General features: G+C 32.3%; 2 protein-coding genes across 2 annotated transcripts in view; both read right to left on the reverse strand.

Moving 5' to 3' along the window:
• Positions 1-20,760, reverse strand: part of LOC111030649 (glutaredoxin domain-containing cysteine-rich protein CG12206-like) — a 36,884-nt gene extending 16,124 nt beyond the window's left edge. Inside the window, exons 1-2 of the mRNA XM_022310259.1 lie at positions 20,504-20,760; positions 10,127-11,136 (exon numbers count right to left, since the gene is read on the reverse strand). Of these exons, the coding sequence (XP_022165951.1) occupies positions 10,127-11,122 (996 nt within the window). The 5' untranslated portion in view covers positions 11,123-11,136; positions 20,504-20,760. The remainder of the gene's footprint in view (positions 1-10,126; positions 11,137-20,503) is intronic.
• A 420-nt stretch (positions 20,761-21,180) lies between these two features.
• Positions 21,181-22,830, reverse strand: part of LOC111030657 (guanylate cyclase soluble subunit beta-1) — a 35,041-nt gene continuing 33,391 nt past the window's right edge. Inside the window, exon 14 of the mRNA XM_022310273.1 lies at positions 21,181-21,502. Coding sequence (XP_022165965.1) covers positions 21,346-21,502 — 157 coding nt within the window. The 3' untranslated portion in view covers positions 21,181-21,345. The remainder of the gene's footprint in view (positions 21,503-22,830) is intronic.

Below are 22,830 nucleotides of genomic sequence, written 5' to 3' on the forward strand. Positions count from 1 at the left end.
TAGTTAATAATAATAATAATTTATGCATATATATGCCATGTACTTATCACGCAATCGTTACTATATTATATTTAGTAGTATATAAATATTATGTTCTTAGACACATAGGGAGACTTATTTACAAATCGCAAACTTTCCTCAAGAATTATCAACACCAACTGTGGGGGATATGTTATATCTATAACCTAAAGTAACCGCTGATTTTTAATTCGATAACCATTAACATCCATAGGATTATTTTTTAAACCAAAATGTTGTTTGAAATGAAACCGTTAAACTTTCAATATATAAACAAATTCTAAAAAAAAAAATATTTTTAACTTGAGAATAAGGTGAATTGAATTGAATTATTATACCTAGTTTAATATGCAAAATTCAGCCAACGATTGTTAACAATAATGTTATTATTGTCAGTAATACTTACTTTTGTATTTATTTCTTAAGCCAATAATAAGTTATTTACCGATTCATATTAAAATAAAATTTATTATTTATATTGTGGTATTATAATAGTTTAGGTGGATTACTGGGTTTCCGGACGCCATAAATGTTGCCTTATTTAAAAATAAACAACAGAGCGAGTTATAATACTACTGACAAATAAAACAATTTTCAGACGAACACTTTAAGATAAAAATTATATTAGAAAAATATTTTCATAAAGTGAAAAAAATCGTGTGAAAAGTCGAACAATGGGTAAAATGTCAAGTGAACTAAAAAAATAATTTATACAAATAAAATAAATTCAATAACAGTTAATGCATTGAGCCATGTGCAATTATATGGTAATTTATAACTCATTAACAATTATTATTATTGTTATAAGTCTATAGTAGTACCTATATTATTATAAAATAAAATAAAGTAAACAAGGTAGATGTCCTAAAATATATTATTATTGCTGTTTTTTCTGTCGAAGAAAGAAAATAATGCGTACATTATTATTTAAACGTTAAGTAAGGAGTTACACAATAAATAAAAATGTCTTCGGGGGACGAGGTGACCGAGTGGTCTGACTCTTCCGCTGCGACGCAGCCGGTCGCGGTTCGATCCTCGGCCACCGGGCGGCATTTTTCTCCGGACAAGTCGCGGTGACCGGAGAACAAGTGCTGCCATCCCCCACCCCCGGGGCATGGCAGAAACCTACGAGTGCCCCATTCGAAATTCTGCCAAAAACAAACACACACGTGCTCCCCCCTACCGTACCAAAAAATCTACAAACCATCCATACAAACCTACAAATCTACAATACCTACTAATAGCTAATGGCCACAGTTGCCGGGCTCAGGATCAATAGAAAAAAAAAAAAAATGTCTTCATGTTAACGTAATAATTTAGACAATATTATTTCCGAAGACTTCTGTATCAATTTTTGAGTAAATAAATATTAGTTCGTGTTTGGACTTTGGAGCCTTGTACTTATACTTGAATATAATATGAAGCATCATCGTGAGATGAATGAGCTATAGCCTTATAGGTAATCGAATAAAAAGCTACCTACGTTTTTGAATTAATTTGAATATTTTTACGAAATAATGAAAAACGCAATAAAATATTTCGTACATATATTATATTATTTTAAAACTTATTTTAAAAATGATCTTATTTTTCCATTAGATTTCCCCGCTTCATTCACACTACAAATTATAATATCATGTATACACGCTATTACGTTCGGCAGTCTATTCGCGGTTGTAATCATTTTTGCTTCCTCTCAGCATGGTGGTTTGTTCAACTGTTTATTACGGATATGTTTACGAATAATGAGTAGGTAAGTATCTACGTATGAAAAACTCGTACTAACACGTACCTGCCTAACTTCTGCGTAAAAAAATTCTCATCTTGTCAAAATGTTATAAATTCTGAATATTATATAGCAATATATTAGTCCAATCAGGTATCTAATTGGAAAGTTAATAGTATAGGTCGGTCTGTAATATAATAATTTCTACTATACAGCTGCGCTCATCTAGATATCCGTCCTGCACAGGTGACCTGCAATAGATATTATACGAACAGCGACGTATATAATACGCTAACGTTATGCACATATTTTACGATGTTCGAGTAATTCGTATGCTAATTTTCCAACTCTAGAGTATAATATACTTATATTATGTGTGTGTCACATACTGATACTGTCGGATATAATAATAAGGTCTGTATAATGAAGTGGGTACCTACCTACCTATGAGTCGATTAATGTCAACGCAGAGCGCATGTAGATGCACGATGACCACAGAGCAAGTCGTCGTCATCGGTAGTAAAATAAGACGACGATAAAATGCAGTTTAAGGGGATTACAAATGGACAATTTTTATTTCAACCAAAAAATACCAATATCGATGGATATAATAACTCGATACGACTTCTGGACACTGATTTGAATTCATTAATATGTCTACTTGAGATCGATCAGGCCACTATTTTGAAACATTTTTAGTTCTTGTACACCAGCATATTTATACATAATATAATTATATACTAGGTATATCATCATTACACTGTTGTTGTGGGTAAATGTGACGCGATCGAATCGGTCGAATTAAATGACATGGTAAATCGTACGTCTTTCACTGACACTTTTAATGAAAATTTCTGTCTACCATTATGCACACGTAATATTATAATCAATAATAATTCATCATGCAACAATGAATAGACATATTTTTCTCAAAAACACTGAAGTCACGCCTACAATCAAATTGCGTAAGGCAATGTTTATTTTTTCTTCTCCCGTTTCAAAAAAATAAAATATTTATATACATATACATAATATATAGGTAGATAACCATATAATTTATATTAGAAATATTGCCGTTGACAAACATTCTTTCGGAACAAAAAAATTGCACGCGTTCAATGTGCTTAATGATGTAGCATGTATTTAGGAGGCTGCTATACGTTTCATTAAATATGTCCACGAATTTGTGTGCATATTTGTATTTTTCAACTATGTATTATACCTACATATGTTTGCAGACGATCAATTATAAAATAATTAGCGTATCGAATTAACTTTCCGATACGAATTAATTTACGCCCAATTGGACATTTCGATAGTTGGGCTCATATTGGGTCGACAGGTCATCGGCCCACGAGTGAAAGCTTACCCATAGAGTTTTGATAGGCTCATATAGACACATAGACACACGCTTACACACAAACAAATATATATATACAATTTATTTATAAATTGTACACACATTGCATTATACTCACGAACACACAAACACACACACACACACACACACACACACACACACACACACACACACACACACACACACACACATATGTATACAAATATGATAAAATATAATAATATAAACAGACGTGGCGACCGCCGCGAAGACCACCACCAGTAACGTTTATATATTAATCTCTCACGTTCCGAATCGACCACGAGGAGAGGTAATACACACCATATATATTGCATACGTGCATATTGAAAAAATATAATCACCGAGACTTCGACATGTGTGTACCTACGTTTATACATAGGTATATATAGGTACAGGTATTGTGCATTCGACAAGGCGGCTTGTTTGCACGAGAATGAGAGACGAGCGCGCGGCACTTGACGAGTGTATGATTATGGACTTTCGCAAAAAGTCGAAAGGTGCGGGTATTCACACGGTGTGTTTTGTAACTGTTATTGATATAAGACGTATTTGGGTTAAACTCTAACGCGCCGAATAGTTTTGTTCCCAAAACGATGATTTTTAATTTTTTCATCACTGTATAGGTACCTGCTATATTATATACTATGAACCTATGTATATTCTATTATACCTATATGACACTGTCAAAATAGTATAAGTAACGATATAATAATATTGAATCGTATATACATAATAAGGTATATTGTTATGCCTGCATATTATATACAAATATCGAAATATATCGATGTATACGTATTGTAAGGGAAATCATTCGAGGATAAAGCTAAAATAATTATTTATTGTGTACTTGTAATATATTATTTATATTTCCCATACACTTTATACTAGATTGTTGACTTGAAAATAATATGAACTAAAGGGTATATTACCTATGTAGGGATGACTAACGAAAAGTGATTCAGGAGTCCAGGTGGTAATTCATTTGGTCTCTAAGATTTTAAATGCCGGCAAGTTCCACCACAACTTAATTTTTATTTTTACATTTTCTTATTCGCTTTTGTATTCAAAATAAACTAATAATACAGTGCATTAGGGCTCTGTAATACTTTTTAATTCATAGATGTTTTACTTAAACTTTTAATAAATCGTGTTTTGATGTTTTCGAGGTGTTTTGACTTTGGCGTATAGGTGTGCGGTGTAGTCATTTAGCAATATAAGGCATAATATAACACAGCAGATATACGTCTATGCTCGCAGTCCACTATATACCTTCATGCCGGTTATAAGATGTACTATATAATAATATGATAGGCAGTCGGTAAATAATACATGTACTAAGTGTAGTAGTTGTTTAACTATCAAAATACTGGTATGTTTGCAGAATATTAATCATATAGATTGGAAACGTCAACGTACGGAATAATAATATATGATAATGATATTTATGTATATAGGTATATGTGAGAGATTGAAATTATAAATTGGATTATAAAGATGTCTAGGGCACACTTGGCACTAAAAGAGATTTCCTTATTGTCACGCAGGCCGAAATCGAAAACTTTCAAACGTCGTTTAAAACCACGGTGCACTAGATCCATATTATTTTTGCGTGTCTTGTTTAATAATTATTATTGTCATTAGAGCGTATATTATACTGAAAAGTGACGAGAAATTTAGTCGTCCGTGTTGTGTTGTGTTGTGTACTAGTATAATATAATTATTTGTCGAAACTAGATGCGTGTATATATATGGATATAGGTAACGATCTACCTATATAGTTGAAATAATAATACATGTTTGTTTGTAGTAATTGTGTATTATCATTTATTGACTAGCTGTTTATAACTCTTCGACCGCAGCAGAGTGTAGCCGTTTTACCTTTTGACCACATCTTTCGGAAAACGACGAACGTATATAGTATATACAGTACACACACCACACGTGTCGATTTCGAAAAATGTTTACTATCGATTTGCCACTACATGGCACACACATCACATAACGGTTAGATATTTTACATTTCGCCATGGAAATTAATGATTTCCGATTTTCCAACCATCATCGGCGGGCGGTTTCCACACGGCGAAAATGAATAAAATATTATTAAATAAAAATAGTGAACAGTTGCGAAACTTTCGGACATATTGCTCCGTGTCCCATTGTTACAATGTTTCGTTGACGCCGCCCAACTGTGTATATATATACATGCCTAACATTATATATTATATACCCAATGTTATATATGCGTATATTTATCATTATGCAACCCTTCGAGTGCGTGAATTATCACGGTCGGAAATATTGTTACGTTATATTTTCGATTGATCGACGTGCAGCGTTCAGTTCGGCGCGCCAAATAGATTACAAGCCTATAGAACGAAAGCCTGTATATAGAAACAACACTCTAAATTATACATATACATAGGCATGTGTATATAATGATAATAACACATAATATTATATACTATAATGTACCTATACAATATGTGCACACACACACACACACACACACACACACATACAAATTATATGCTATATTATGCGGCCGTAGACACTGTATATATTACATATAGGTAATTTAGTCGCGTATTGTACTATTATACACTCAGGTGCGGGCGTGTGCGTGTTCACGTCGTTCATGAAATAAAAATCAAAGATCAAAACGGAAAAAAAATAATAATCATCATAAATAATCGGCGGAAACGGTTTTAAGTTTTCACGTATTTTCATTGTATGACTGGTGAATGCAGCGAAACGATAATATTATATCTACTGTAGTTATTATTATTAATTATTATTATTATTATTAATTATTACTATTACTATTATTATTATATTGTTATGTTTCGTGCTGTTTGGAGAAGCGACAGCAGACGCATCGTGTAGTAGGACACACGCCGTCCTGCAGGCGGAACAAACGGAGCACACCGCACGACGAAACCGTGTCACATACCTAACTACTAATCCAATGACTAAAATATAAAAATACGAACACACGCGCTGACTGAACGTTTTGTGGAACCGTGACACCGTTGGAATTGGACCACCTATATTTTTTTTTATGATTTATGATAAGTACTTTGCCGAGACGTATGAAATTATATTTTTTACTCTCACTTTGCATCACGTCATAGGTATAGGAGGTATAGTAGAACACTTAGTAGCACTTAGTGTAGTATTTTTATTTACGAATCGTAAACACTGTACAATGACTTGGTATTGGTATTTGCGTTAAAAACCGAAGAACATCCATTTTGTAGTCCATTCAACTGATAAAACATTTCCTGTAATTTTCCCTCGCGACTGAGGATTCTTCGGTGAAGCAGAAGTTGAAAAAATAAATAGTTAAGTCTGCAAGGACCAGATCCTTCAAAGCGAACAACCACTTGACTGGACTTATTTTATACAACGATATATCACGTAGGCGAGCTTTTATGGTAGGTATTTCAAGAAATATCGGGCTTTAACTACGTTCCATCTTATATTTGAAAAAATATAATATTTTACGAAGATTTTTTACGTAGACGAAAACCCGAGGTGTTAAAAAATACCTATATTGATACAGGGTGAGGTTTTGAAGATTAAATAGGTGAAGAACTGGGCCAGGTTGGTTTGTTAATGAAAAAATGATTGGGACTCTAGTAAACAGTATCGTTGTTAATAATAATAATAATAATAATAATAAATAAATAAATGTCACCCATCAAAACGTTGTTTGCTTGTTTAACCGGAACACACAAAAAAAATGTCCTGTCTAAATGAATGGGACGTGCATAAAGCTTACACGTCTACCTATAAGTAGCAACTAGTATTTCGATGTAACTGTATTTTATTTTGTTTTGAGAAGTAATTACTATAATATTATATAATATAGCAAAAAGGACTAACAGAAAATTTACAATATATGCTACATAAAGAGTAAACTTATTATAGTAACACACACACATTTTTTTGAATAATAATATACCTACATAATATTTCTAAATATCTATTTTTGATAGAATATTTCTTTATTTTTTTAATATTATAAGTTTAAATAGCATTTGATTTGAATTTTAAATTACCTATATATTAATATTTCGACGAAATTATTGGTTTTAAAATTGAGGGAGTAAAATATATAACGATACAATTTAAATTACGACAATCGGTATTCATAATATGAAATATTTTAGTAAAGTAGAGTAATTGGTACAATGATTGGCAATATAAGTTTATTATGGTTAAAAAATACATTCGTCGTCGAATGGGAATTTATGAGCCCATTGTTTTAATTGAGAAATTGACCTATACTCCCATAAAGCTATTTAGTTATAAACGTGTATTTATTTTTTATTACCTTATCGTTTATTTTAAGCGATATTATAAGGACATTTTTGTAATAAGAAATTATGTTTGCCAATGATTAGGAAAAAATGTTGGAAATATTTTATGGGTAGTAGCTACCTAGTTAATTAGTAATTACGTATAACTATATACAAGGTGATTGTTTTAAAGGTTAACACTCATTTTCTCAATAAGTATTAATGTTTTCACATTGTATAAAGTCACAAAGTAAATGTAAAAAAAAATGTTTGCAAAATATAATGTTGATTAGAGATAAGTATTTTAAGTGCATATGCGTAGATATACTCCGTTTATCAAATCTGAAAATTAGTAATTACTTATAACTCTTAACTACTTATTCGAAATTAATTTTTAAACATTGTAATTTGTAATTCTCAAAACAAAATTCTGATTTAATGTATGAACCAAAAAAGTAAAAAATTGAAAAATATAACGATAAAAAAGACATTATTTTTTCTCTCAAAAACTTGGTTTTGTAAAGACTTCATCAAAAAAAAAAAGAATACGAAACGTTAGTACTTTTCGTGAAAATGAATGCTCACATAAAAAAAAAAAATTAATAGAAATCAAAAACAAAAACTCGTATTGCATAAGTATAAAATTATATAAATATTTTAAATCATAATAAGCGATTATAACTCCTCACGGTTCACGATAAATTTATATTATGCTAAAAAGTACGAATCTGATGGACTCAGAATACACGTGCAATGAATTGAAAACCATAATCTGTGTACGATACCGCAAGTTATGCCCAATGATTTTTTTTAATTAAACGATCAATAATGAAAAATTTATTAAAAAAGTGATTATTATTTCATAACATGTTTTTTTATTTTCCTGTGTAACTAATATTTACCTACATAATAGGTACTATCGACATTTTATTCTACATAAAAATATGTATTTTATTTGCTGAATTAGATCAATTCGTCCAAACACTCATTATATTTTATTATATAAATCGAGTATTTTTTTTTTTATGACGTGTCTAGATTAGGTACTGCGTTGTTTTTCATCAAAATAATTGATATTTTATTTATATAATTGAGCGTTTCACAGGCACGTGCATATAATTATTATGTATTACAAAATAATATACAATACCTATTACATATAGGTACACTAAAATATATGCATATTATGCATATTACATTTTTATGTAATAACGTTTCAAAAAAAGTCGACAGCTGTACAGGTAAGATTACTACACGTCTGCAATATTGCTCATTAATCATAAAATTATATTACCTACAACTATAATTGCAGATGATACGTTTTAACACCAGGTTGAATATACCTACCTAGCTAATACCTACATTATAATATTTATCCGGGCAAGCGACAGTGTGAAATTTAAAATATTTTTTGTCCATTTCTTAATACTTACCTACCTAACTATATAATATTGGTGGTAAACTCGATCTTATAAAACAACCTAGAACGGAATAGTTTTTTTCTCTGGCAATATAATATAGCTGTCATTATACTTGTACGAACCGACGAACTAACGTCTGGTGGTTCGACATGCATATATTATTATTAGTGTCGTAAAACTGCTTATCTTCTCTCGTACGTTCATCGTTATGACGTAACAGAACGAAAATGTTCCAAAACTATTTCACGATAGGGTTTTGCAACGCTACCGGTGGCTGCAGATGCAACGAAATCCCGATGGTGTGTGTCACATTCTCACACAGGTATTTAATAACATAATTTATTGATTTCTACCAAATGAGCACAAACCAGACGGTGTTATGTCATGTGCAGTGTCGTATAGGTACACAATGTAGCCGATGATGTGTTTTTTTTTTTATGAAAAGGCACATTATTCGCGTGTCGTCGTGTACTGCAGTACCTACACGTATGTATCAAACAGTCACTATATCTAGGTCATTGTTTTCGGTGGACAAATTGGTCGGGTGTGTCTTTGTAACGAAATCATCTGTTGTCTCATACTAATGATATATATTTTCAGTATTAATAATTGCTGCCGATTTCATCAGAGCTCAGAAGTGGGTTTTCAATTTGATAACAACATAAAAAACAGTGCTGTTTATTGAGAGAAACTCGTGATGATGTGAGAGTTTATAGTTTCAACGGTTTAAAAAATATTTAACTAATTTAGTAATTGCGTTGCTCGCGAGTATATAAATATAAATCGTTATTTTATATAGGTACCTACTTCACTATATGGTGTTACTGTATATTGTATAATAACAGAATGTAGGAAATCGTCCGTCACGTTTGAGCCTTATGCATTTACTCACCCTCGATATTTCCAAGCTAAGTTTGAAAACATATGATTTTGTTCTGCGCTTTTTTAATATAATGACAAATTTGTCGAATCTTCTGACTCCACCGGAAATCATATTATTTGGCGTCACCAATTGACGTATTATGTAGACATTTTATACGATATTTCCTTATTTGGGAAGCTTAGATTTTACATATTATTATATTCAAACTTCAACGAACCCTCTCTTCCTCCTCATAAAAAGCAATATATAATTTATAAATTAAGGATTCAACATTTTGATTTGATTTTGCTCCACCTTCAAATTAAATAACTAAGAACGCTACACCGAACCGCAAGTGAATCATTATTCGAGAATTTGGCAGTACACATAATCGCGCGAGTCGGTTAAACTCACCTTGTTGGTCTTGGGCTGCAAGAACGTCGCTATTCCGGCCCTGACACGGTTCTTGACGCCCCTGATTGTACCCTTGGCGCTGCGTATCGTGTCCGAGGTGGCCACCGTCTTGCACCCCGCGAACGTATCGTCTGACGGCGCTGCGGCAGCGGCCACGGCGGCCGCGTCCACTTCGTCGAACACGTTCTCGTTCATGTGAAAGCTGTAATACTGGTCCGTGTTGTCCATGTCGATGATGCGATCGGTTGCGGCCACAGCGGCCACGGACTTGTCGTTGTAACACCGCTGTTGGACGAGGACGGACTGCGAGGACGGACGTTTCGGCAGCTCTTCGACGACTGTCGCGACGGTGGCCGTGGCCATGATCCCGGCCGCGGTACAGGCCTGAACCACCGGTGCCTGCGGCTTGACGGCCACCGGATCGGACGCGACCGGCTCATCGACGGCATCGGCGCAGGCTGCAGCGACCGCCTGTTTCGGCGCCGATTCGACGGCCATTACAGCCGTCTCGGGATCAGCTGTGCTGCTCGTCAGCGAATCGCAACTGCACGTCCCGTCGTCGCTTTCGTCCCGTCGACTGCCCGTGTCCAGGTCACTTCCCGTGCCGCTGTCGAGCGGCGACCGGTGTCCCGACGACGAGCGCCTGTCCTCGTCGTCATCTTCGTCATCATCGTCGTCCACGTCGGTGTAGTGCCGGCGGAACATGAACGGGTCCACGCAAGTGATGTTTATCTTGACCGTGCTGGACCGGCGGCCCACCGCGTGCTCACGGCGCGGCCCGTCGTCCCGCTCGGCGCGGTCACCGGCACCGTTACCACCGCCGCCCCCGTCCACCATCATTGGGTCTATTCGGATTTTCACCACGTGACCGTTGGACTGCAGAATCGTCGCGCCGCCGCCACAGTTGCCTTCGACGCCGCCGTTTTTCAGGCAGCCGCGACGGGTTTTGGGCGGCAGCGGCGGCGGGATTTTCTTCTCTGCTACGGTTTCCAACATGGCTCCCGCGAAACCTGAAACACGCAAAGTCCCTCATGGTAAGCATAATAATTTTATGTGTAACACAGTTGTTTTTAATGAGAGGTTATATAAAAAAATTATTTGTATATGTTACGCATTCAGCGGGGCTCATTATTGTCTCGAAGAATAAAAAAAAAATACTTCATTTAAATGTTATTAATTTTTAAACAAATATAGTGACTAAATATAGTGTAAACAAATACCAGGGGAGTGTTCAACACCCCCCCCCCTCATCGTATAAATGCCACTGTACATAAAAGATGTATAACATCCGGTATCAGTAGTGGTAATAGTGTTTAAATCAACCACAAGTTAAATATTATAATATTGCATCCATGACAATTCTGTATTATTATACTATAATATTACACTCATCTCACCTACAGCCTGCAGGACTAAAATAATTGGAATTTTTTCCACGCAAAACTTCAATAACAATTGAAAATATTATCGATGGGCGTGTTTAAAAGTAATAGAACCATATAGGCAGGTATAATATCACGGAATAAATATTATTATTTTTGTGTTCTGCGATAATAACAATAATATGTTCAACGTTATGATAAATAAAGTATATAACAAGACTGCAGCAGCGTATAAGGTCCTCGCCTCTTCTGTTTTTACAAAGAATAATGTATAAGTACTTACACGAGTTATGAATAAGTCATATAACGGTCGTTTAGGTCTTAAAGGGATGCGATTCGGTCGGTTCACGGGCCGAAAATACAAAATAATCGTTTATTTGCAATGAAAAATACATCGTTACGAAGCGGTGGCGGCATCTTCTTAACGCCATTCAGTGAACTCGTATATTAAACAGCTGCAATAGTATTCATATATGTGTCCATCGTAATATGACGACGACTTAAACATGATTATATTATATTTCACTTAGAGGGACGCTACCCATGCGTTTGCTGTCTTTGTCTTACAAACGTACGCCATGGAAAATTCTTGTTCACTTGCTTCATTAATGTGATGATATTTTTGATATTAGAGTGAATCGATCTCCTACATCGAACTTTTAAGAAAGACATTGTCTGTGCTCAGACGTCGGCTTTTATTCGATATTTTCATTTTCAAGCAGGGTATGAGCATATTTTTCAATATTTGTGATACTTCACTTACCCATACGTAGATTGATAGATATATCTATAATCAATATACTGAAAATCAAAATATTTAAAAAAATCACCGAAGCTGAAGCACAGATAATGTTTCCACCCAAAAGTTTGTATAATAGATAAATTCATTATAGTATATCAAAACTACTGACAGCACACCATTGAAACATTTCAAACTGGTGGTCGAACATTTTCTGTCTGCAACGTGCGTAAGACAGATACAACAAATGCACGGATAGCGTCACCTTGTACATATTTTTTGCACTAACACCACCACTACCATTAAGACTATATGGTATTCTTCGAAATCGTTATTGGTTTTTTATTTCTTTCGTTATTCTCCCCAGCTGAATCTGTGGATAACGGTGGAGTGCGCGATTTAACGGTTATCCGTCGGTGAAAGTCGCTATATATTATATAGATTTATACAAAAATGCATAATGATGGATTGTTATCATATTTTGTGGTAAACAACTTATTTATTAGAAACGACTTCAACTGACATTTTTGTCGGAGAAATACACGTATAGGTATAGTAATATAATACATGGTACTTATAAAACGATAAAGCAAATCCATAGTTTGTACGGATAACTACAAAATCTATACTATCTGAACAGGATGCGATTTAATGATGGTTTTAATCCGGTGAAAAAAAAAAATGTATTAAATAAACATTTTATATTAAAATGTAATATTATTAATGTACCAGCTAGGTAGGTACCTACCTAAGTATATGCTGACAAAATGTAGTGCACTGAGACTATCAGATAAAACGATATATTATAATCAATGCATAGAATCAAAGCATACATTTATATAGTTTTATCGTATGAAATCAAGATCTAAAATTATTAATTATTCTTTAAAAATTAAAAAGTGGTACACTTGAAAAAATTTAAAATATTGACATACATATCGGTTAAAAACTTAAAAATGATATGATGCGAGTTGGTTTAAAATAATTATAGCGTATACTGTAATAGTATAATTATTCAACTTAATAACGTAGGTACCTACCTATTAAACCATTTAATTATTTATGTATCCTAATATTATTTTTACCTTCGAAGTACCAAGGACCAAAATTATGTTGGCCCTATTTGTAACACAAAAAATACACATTATTGTAAAATTATAACGAAACATTTTCTCAAACTATAAATCTAAGTAGTTATGCTACTTAATTATGTTGATGTACTTCAATGAAAAATCAGTTATTAAAAATATCCAATAAATCAATACAACTTATTCTTGCCAGATAAATATAAATAGCATCTAATTTAATAAAAAAAACAGTTAAATTAACAAATATTTGTATTATATTCTCATTAAAATCGATTTAATGTAAAACTAATACCATAGCTGTTGTATATTTATTTAATAAAAATCTGTACAATTATTAATTAGTCGGTATATAAGGTCATATTTTTTTACCGTTTGGGCGTATTCTTGGTTATTTATAACATTAATACATTATGTTGTGTAAATGGAATTTTATGAATTTTGATAACCATAAGTAAGTTATAGGTGTGTGTTAAATGCTAAGCAATAAAGGAAAAACTTTGTCCTTTAAATTATAGCCATCAGCTACCATAAAATAATATAATATGTAATTCTTATTTATTTGTATCATAACACACACACGCGATACTATCTATATAATAAAAAAAATATAAATCTCATTAATTAAATTACCTATTATAATTATTACGGAAATTAAAACCTCTTATATCATGTTTCATGTTCAAATTTACATTCGCCTATAAAATTATAATGTAATCAAGAATTATATAGGTATGTTAACTTATTATTTTTAACACCCTTTAGTCGTTTAATAAAACACGATGAAAAAAATCACTGACCGCCAAACAAAATTTGATTGAAAAAGAATAAAGTTCGAACGAAAATAGAACAATATTCGTTAATAGAACAATGCATAAAAAAAGTAGGTACAACTCTGAATAATATTATTAACTACCACACTTGCGTCGACCGAATGAATACCTATAACACGAATCATGACGTAAGATATCATAACCATATTATGTTTAAAAAAAAGAACATGCACAATCCATTCTGCGCTCGTGCGTTGATGACTTCAATATGTTACATTATGTTCACATACTAATTTTTTGTGTAATTAAAAAAAAATTATAATGCTACTGCGGTAGTCTATATAGGATATTTATTTTAAGATCATCGTTGAATTTAAGTAATGTATTTTAGACTCTAGGACGTTTGTACAATTTTCAAATATACCCATATATATGTCGCTCCTGTAGTATTAATTATAATAATTATTATTATGTTCATGGAATTTCGTGACAATCAAGATATATACTTAAATTATTTATTTATCGCTATTTTCTCTTCTTCAACCGAATGATTTAAAGATAACGTTTATAAATGTCTTTTAATCAAGGAAATTGATTTTTCTATTTAATTTTTATATGGATTATAATATTTTATAAGTATACATTATAGTTACCAATTTATAAACATGTTATAATTGGTCGTAACTCATTAGTAAAGTGAAAATATAGCTAAGCAGTATATATTATGTATTGATAATATATTATAATTTATAACTTGAGTTACAAAATTTCTTAGGAGTATTTATATATTATAATATTATTACATACATTTTGCTCACACGATAAAACCGATCAAACTACGATCGACTTACTAAAATACAATATTATTTATTTATTATGCATATCGTTTTTGTTATTTTAAAATTATAAGACGGTTAAATATGTAACTATAATAAATTAATAAATCAGCAGTAATAAGTACATCTTATATTAGCTACTACACATACAGATATAACTACTTTCAAAATGCAGGTAGTTAAAAAAGTAACACAATTTTTATATTTTTTGCATTAATCGATAGTAATATAAGAAATATATTTATAACATTATTTACTAAAACAACTTGGTAATGCCAATAAAATATAATTAATACTATAGTAATATTAAAAAAAACTCATCATTTATAGATGTAAAATGACGTTAATGTAGAAGAAGCTTCCTATAAATAAAATAATTTACCTTAACCAATTCATTACACCGCGCACCGGTCACAGTCTTACACGTATTAATAAATATTATATTTTTAATATAATTTACTTGTTGAACATAGAATGAAGTCTTGGATTTAAAATACGTACAAGGAGGTACATGTGTATTATTACTTTATGCAAGCCAGTAGCCACTATGGTAAGTCATCTGACTTTAAAAATGATGAATTATTACCTGATTTTAGCCGAACGTTTACATTTCAATTTATCCTAATGAATTTTGAAGTGCCTGTATACGCTCGTGACTTTTATTCGCATAACAGCGTGTGACAAATAATATATCCAGTTAAACGGATGTTGAATATATTTTATGACTTATCTGAATCTTTCGTCATTGATTTAATAATATTATGAAAATATATATATATTCCTGGAAATATGCAATTACTACAACTTACAGTAATGGAATGAAACCGGTTTAATATTTCATTGATCAGCTATAGTAGTTAGAGGAATATGCTATACGATCGAGATAGGATGTAGGTTATCATTCAGTATTTCTGTCTTATATAACAGTACCTCCTGCATAAAATATTTTTATCTGCTAGTGAATAGAAATACTATACACCACATACATACAAAAATGTAAAAAAAATATATTTTTAAGGATTTCTGTAGTATTGAAACGTTGGATGCAATTATAGAGATTAACTTTTGACATAATTTTTGGTGTATTATCTGAATAGATGTCGGAAAAATTGTGAATATAGAGCTAAATGTCTATAATTTATTTGTTATTGATTTCTAAGAATAATTCTATTGGAAAAATTTAATTTAATTTTAATTTTTTTTTACGCACACTTACTTTAATATTATATCACTATTGTTCAATATTCTCAAATAGAATGTTTCTACGAAAATAATGACATTATGCTAACAGGGAGGTCCATTAGCTTATTATATTTTACCGGTATAAACTATAAATATTGAAATACATTATATTTTTTACAGATTTTCGATCCTTGAATAAATTTTAAAATAATACTTATATTATGTTATTGTCATATACGCTAAAATAATAAAGTGATCGTGTATAATAGCATAAGCGTAAAATATTAAAAAAATATTCGGTTCAGTGGTCGTACAGAAATGTACAACCGGTGATGGAAGTCAGGGTTCTGGAGAGTAAAAATATTACTTAATCGAGTAAATTTATCCTTCAAACTAGAAACTTAAAAAAAACAAACGAATCAATTTGAAAAAAAAAATAATATCTGTGTGAACCATGACTTGTGCGTAGTGCCGTAGAACAATGAGTTTTCTGCATTGTTCGGTGGACCATGCTCATGTGTCTGGTGTGTGGAGAAGAATAGATCGGCGGCGAGACGGAGCGGTGGTGCGTCGTCGGTCGTTCGCGATCGGTCCGAGAAAATCGAGAAACAAAACATAGCGAATTCTAATCGGACGTCATATATTGTTATATTAAATATAATATGATATTATTACTATTACTATTATTACGATTTCGGTCAGTTGTTGTCCACGCACCGGTGACCAAGAGAGCAAAATTCAATATGCTAACAACAGGAAAAATATCAATACGAAAGGCTGTTTAATAATAATAATAATAATAATATATGCTTAAAAATGGCATTGTCTCTAGAAAGCGTGTCTTCGCTGTGGGACACAATGATTTGGTCTGGCGATGTTTGACTTAAAAAGAATTGCCTTTTTTTGACATCCATTCAATACCAAGCAGACGCGGAGCGACGTCCAACCTCCGCAGGATGATGTGTGATGATTGATGTTCATTTTATGGGACAAATGACCAGGCAGATCTTGTCGAGATTAAACAACAATATAATAATATGTAAACGTTTGTTATTTTCAGATGGCACATACGTATAATGACTGTTTAAATCCTGTAGTGTAAAATACTAACGAGTTTAAAAAACTAAGTGAAAATCTGTTTTTTTTTGTGTAAAGTCTTTCCATGCAATAGATAAATATTGTATGTAGGTAGTAGAGCTTAAAATACTAGTATACGTTAAACAAGTTCAATTAAGGGGTATAAGACAACATATCAAAGTAAATCTATGTACTTATTTTTACCGTTTTAAACACTTAATAATATTTAAACTAAATATGTATTTATATGTTAGTATGAATATATTATGGGTCCAATTGTGAATCTAAACTATCTCGGAATCTATTCAAACACTTACAAAAAAATTCATCAAAATCGGTCTATCTGTTTAGGAGTTCAATGATGTACACACGTACAGTAGAATTGTATAGGTACATATAACGATTATTATTTACATATGACTATAAAATATGTATATGTTTAAATTAATAAATGGATATAACTATATTATATAGTGGAACTTTATAATGATTATTCGTAAATTTTATTATTCATGAGTTTAAAATTATGATTTATCATAAAAACAAAAATATTAATTCAATACCAATAGGATTCTATTTAAATTCCAAAACTAAAATAACAAGCATCTAGGTATTAGTGTATTACAAACTGTTTGATATTGAATATATAAATTCTGTATTTCAATGTTAAATTATTTTATTCATTATTTTTTAAATAAATATTTAGCTATAGGCGCACGTTGACGGATTTGCATATTAAACATGCTTTCTTTTAACGAAGAAGTCCTCCGTTTCTTTTTAATCGTTTTTTTAAATATATTCAAATTTTGAATTGATCAGGTGTATAAGGTTTTTGTGTCATATAATACCTACGTACTTTATTCAATAATTTATGATACTAAAAACTGTTAACTTGGAGTTATATCCTAAGAGGCAATGACAAAATTCTAATAAAAATATATAAACAATATTATGACCGTCATATTACACATATAGGTTTGATTTATTTCCACAAAATTCAATTAATAACGAGAAGAAAATGAATAAATATAATACAGACCGCGCTTACTTATGTGGAAATAAATTGAACTTTTACACTGCAGAAAATTGTCCCTAAGCTAACATATTATTATTTATTATATTATGGTGTGCGGTGTAATTAGTGATTCATAATAAGCTGCTCACGGAAAATAGTCGAAAAGGAAAAGTAGTAATTTTGACGTAATAAGAATTTGAGTTATTTAAAATTGCTCGATCGACAGCGATGTCGTGTCTACGACTGGAAAACAATATTCGAACGAGTCATTTTGGAAAGGATTTTGTACGTTTTGCGCGTCTCACGCGTGTATAATATACGTGTATTATGGTGAGTATGGACCTTAATGTGCCACTCGACGACGGATAATTTCATGACTGTACAGGTATGTGAGTGTGTGTGTGTGTCGTGTGTGTGTGTGTCGTGTGTGTTTGGTTTGATAGGTAAAAGTCATTATTTCGCATTGCACATTTTGATCCTGCTTGGAGTTTAGACCCGGCAGATATATAATATTGTAATATGATGTCTGTACACGATAAACGTGGACAACTTATTGGAGCGTGTAAAGACTGGTGGCCATTGTGTATGATGGTGTGGTATATATGGTTAAAAAATGTGCAGTAAAAAAAAAATTGAATTTGCCACACTATTACCACTACTATGACTATTACTATCAGCATTACTAGCTATTGTTGTTGTTGTTGTTATTATCATTATTATTTACGAATCATGGATCTGCATGAAACACGCATTGCTATCATCGGTAACAGGCGATTATTTCGAAATGGTCCGGTAGTTTGCAGTGACACATCGATCCGTGCGCGTTCTAAAATCGCGTCTGTGACACTATTTTATTACTAATGGAAATATAAATATTATGGCAACAAATAATGATAATAACGAGAAAAATATTAAATCGATGTCGTGTGCAGCACTGTAGCGACCGCGGCTCCATTATCATATATCGTCCAAGTGCGTTTGTCATTAATGTCAATATGGGTACAACTTTTGCCGGTAGCTGACATATTATTATAAGCGAGCGAGCCCGTTTCGATATTTTTTACCCGGTAATCTACAATACACCTACCATAGTCCGAGCAAAATCATATCATTACAGCGCTCGTGAGAAAAAAATGCCATTGTTACCGCGTTATAATAATAATAATATTATTAGTATTATTACATTTTCCTATGTCACAACACGAACTCTCGAAATAAATATCAAACATAATATGAGGCCAATTCGAAAACGAATTCGATTTCTTTCGTAAGTCGTATCGTATTCTACTGCACATACATACCTACCTATATATATATATATATATGTGTTGTATATGATAATATTGTTCTCGGTGGATATTGTTTCAATATATACGTGCGTCTACGAAATCAACCCGAATGTCCCGAGGCGTGTTTTAAAAATTGTTTTTTTTTCTGGACGATTCCTACCCGTTCACCGTTAGTTCCCATCGCGTGCTAACGCGCCAACAACATATAATCCGATTCAAACTATAATTATTATATTATACCCGAGCTGGTTACACACGTTCTCTTGGATCCGTATCATATGCCTCTACCACTGCAGTTTGTATAACTATATAATATATTACGTTAAAGTTACTTAAGACCACATATTTTAAGAACTCTGCCTGTGTATACATTTAGTATTATTATACCACTGACATAAGAAATCAAAATATTCGTCATTATCATTGTATCTAACTAGAAGAATTTTATTTAGATTTGATTACCATAATATATTATTACCTATGTTTGCCGTCGTGAATTTCTCGTACCTAAGTTATAACCACCCATCGATAATTTATAAATCTGTGTAAGCAACATAAAATGTTAAACAACTAGTTTGGATTTAATTTTTTTCCTCTCTTCGGGAAATACCAACTATACCTACACAGGTAGACAACAGACATCAGCTATTGCTGTAGACGGGGGTGTAAGCAATCCGTTGAGTTAGTGTACGCGACGAGGTTGTTGAATGGCGTATAATTACAAAGAAACATTAATTACGAACTTCAAAAGGGATGAAAGGGGACGGACCTCGCACACAATGCCGGGGGTTGTATGTTGTATCGTTGTCTGCATTGTTGTTGTTGTAAGCATTTTCGCCTTCAAGAAATTTTAAATACCGGCAGACATGATAATTTTCAGAGGAAAGAAACCAAGACAAAACTTATCACAGCACACACGATTGTTTGCCTTGCCTGCTTGTCCTGTCTGACTACTCTTTATTGTTAACGCTTTGAAGGGGAAACAAATACACCATTTACCTTATTTTTTTGCCGAAGTCTGCAGATATCCAAAAGACGCGCGTTTGATACTATTGGAACAGGTGTGATGTGCGTATCAAATTAAAAAAAAAAAAAAACACTAACTAAACAAACGCTTATACCAACGAAATTAAAATCGAAAAACCGTTTTTCGGCAAACGAAACGAGGTAAAATAAAATATCGGTGTTCGAGACGAGTAGACGCGCGCGACGCGATCTTCTAAGAACAAGACTGTCGGTAGGTAACCACTAACCAGTCCGACGTGGATAGACGAGATCGCGCAAACCAGTTTGTACACGCCCCACCAGACCGGCGGAAACACGCGGCAGACAGGAATGATGTGAGGTACCTAGGTAGTAGGTATAGGTAGGCAGGCAGGTATCTTGGGCTACTTTTTTTTTCCCGCACAGCCGCAGCGGTCTTTCAACGAGAATCACTTATAATAATACGTCTTATCATATTATTATTATTATATTGTGCCCACCCGTTCGGTATTCGTGTTTGATGATGATGATGATGATAATAATAATAACACGTAATTGTTAAGGACAAGTCGGCCGGCGGTATAATAATATTGGATCTCTGACATTCCGGCGCCAAAATACCGAAACAAAAAGCCGAGAGAAACACGAAGGACAATCGATTTTTCCGAAGTGGAAAAAAAAACAAACCCTCGTTTATGTTACTTTTATAATTATATAATATTCTAATTTTTAATGTTGTTTGCTTTCGATGACATACATCTGCAATATTTTAAACTACGACAGACAAACAGTATAATAATATAGGGAAATCATTAGAAGAATAAAATTGAACTATAATTATTATTATATTATTATTATTATTGTTGTTGTTGCAACGCTTCTGTGTTTTCGCCGTCTGCACGTTTCCTGGTTAAAATCCAAACTTTCATTGGTTCCGGTTTTCCTTTCATCGGCACCAGGCCCCTGTATGTGAACTCGAACTGTGGGTCCCAGTTGTTGCTCTGATTCAGGACACTGCAGGAAAAAAAGCACAATAATTACTACACAAAACGAATTTATATTTTCAAGTTAATTGGATGTATTATTACTATTATTATTATTATTATTTTTTTTTTTTTAATCTACATAGTAGATACACACTGACGCATCATCATCATTGTTTATTATCTGAGGTTTTCAAAAGTTTTTACTCCGAAGAAAATTATGAGTTTTTGTTTGTTTTTTTTTTTATATATTTCTTAAATGGAACAAAAAAACTATTGTCACGAGACGACGTCCTTTTTGTTACTCGAATTTGATACCACCACGCTGGACACGTTTCGTGCACGTCTTGTATTGATCGCACCGCAACTGTTCATACATCGATGACATAGACTTATACTAGCCGGTACTCTATTCTTTATTTATTTTAGCCGTCTAAGATAAATATTGAATTTTCTAAAAACCAACCTTCTGAATAAGGTAAAAGTTTACCTGTGTAGTTTAAGAATTTTCGTATTGTTTATCATTTTATTTAATGCGTATAGTTTAACGAAGCTGAAAAATTGATTATCGTTGTATATAGTATTAATATATATAATATCGGTGACAGTGTTGGTTGATACGAAAACAAAACAACAGCTTAAGGCATGTATGGAAATAAGCAAAATAATATTATAGTGAAACTACCTTTATTATTTTTTTCCTACTTATTATTTTTATCTTTCATTCATATATGCACTCAAAATCTTCACTGTTGTCATCCGTGAGTCACGAGAGATTTAAGTATTTCCGTTTGAAGCTTTCTCTTCGATTTTTCAACTTCGAAATAACAAAACCAATTTAGTTTGTGACCAACGAATTTTAATTACCTGCGCTAAAGTCATAAACAATTACAGAATGAAATACTCAATTTTTATGTTCGCACAAAACTTATTCTAATGCAGAGAAAAACGCAGTTTAGTTGGACGATGTTACAGGCCAATGTATATAATATTATACAGCAATATATAAGTAATTTAGTTATTATAGTTTATTACTTATTATCTAGTACCTACTCGTTTTTCTACCTCGGTATTTTATTTTAGAAACTGGTTCGATCAAAATATGGTTCAATGATTAATTTCTTGTAGAAAAAAATATAGGTCTATATGCGGCATATGCATTTAACAACACAACAATATGTTCAAACTTTATAATAATTTCACTAGGTCGGTTTTTTTTTCTTCAAAATATGAAATTATTATTTTACTTGTAGGCATACCTATATATAATATAATAATAATGATGGTGTACAGAAAGTAATTTATGTATTTTTAATCATAATAGGTTTATAGGTGCTTGTTATTATTATTACTATTACT

The sequence above is a fragment of the Myzus persicae genome, unplaced genomic scaffold, assembly GCF_001856785.1.
Source record: "Myzus persicae strain clone G006 unplaced genomic scaffold, MPER_G0061.0, whole genome shotgun sequence".
Lineage (NCBI taxonomy): Eukaryota > Metazoa > Arthropoda > Insecta > Hemiptera > Aphididae > Myzus > Myzus persicae.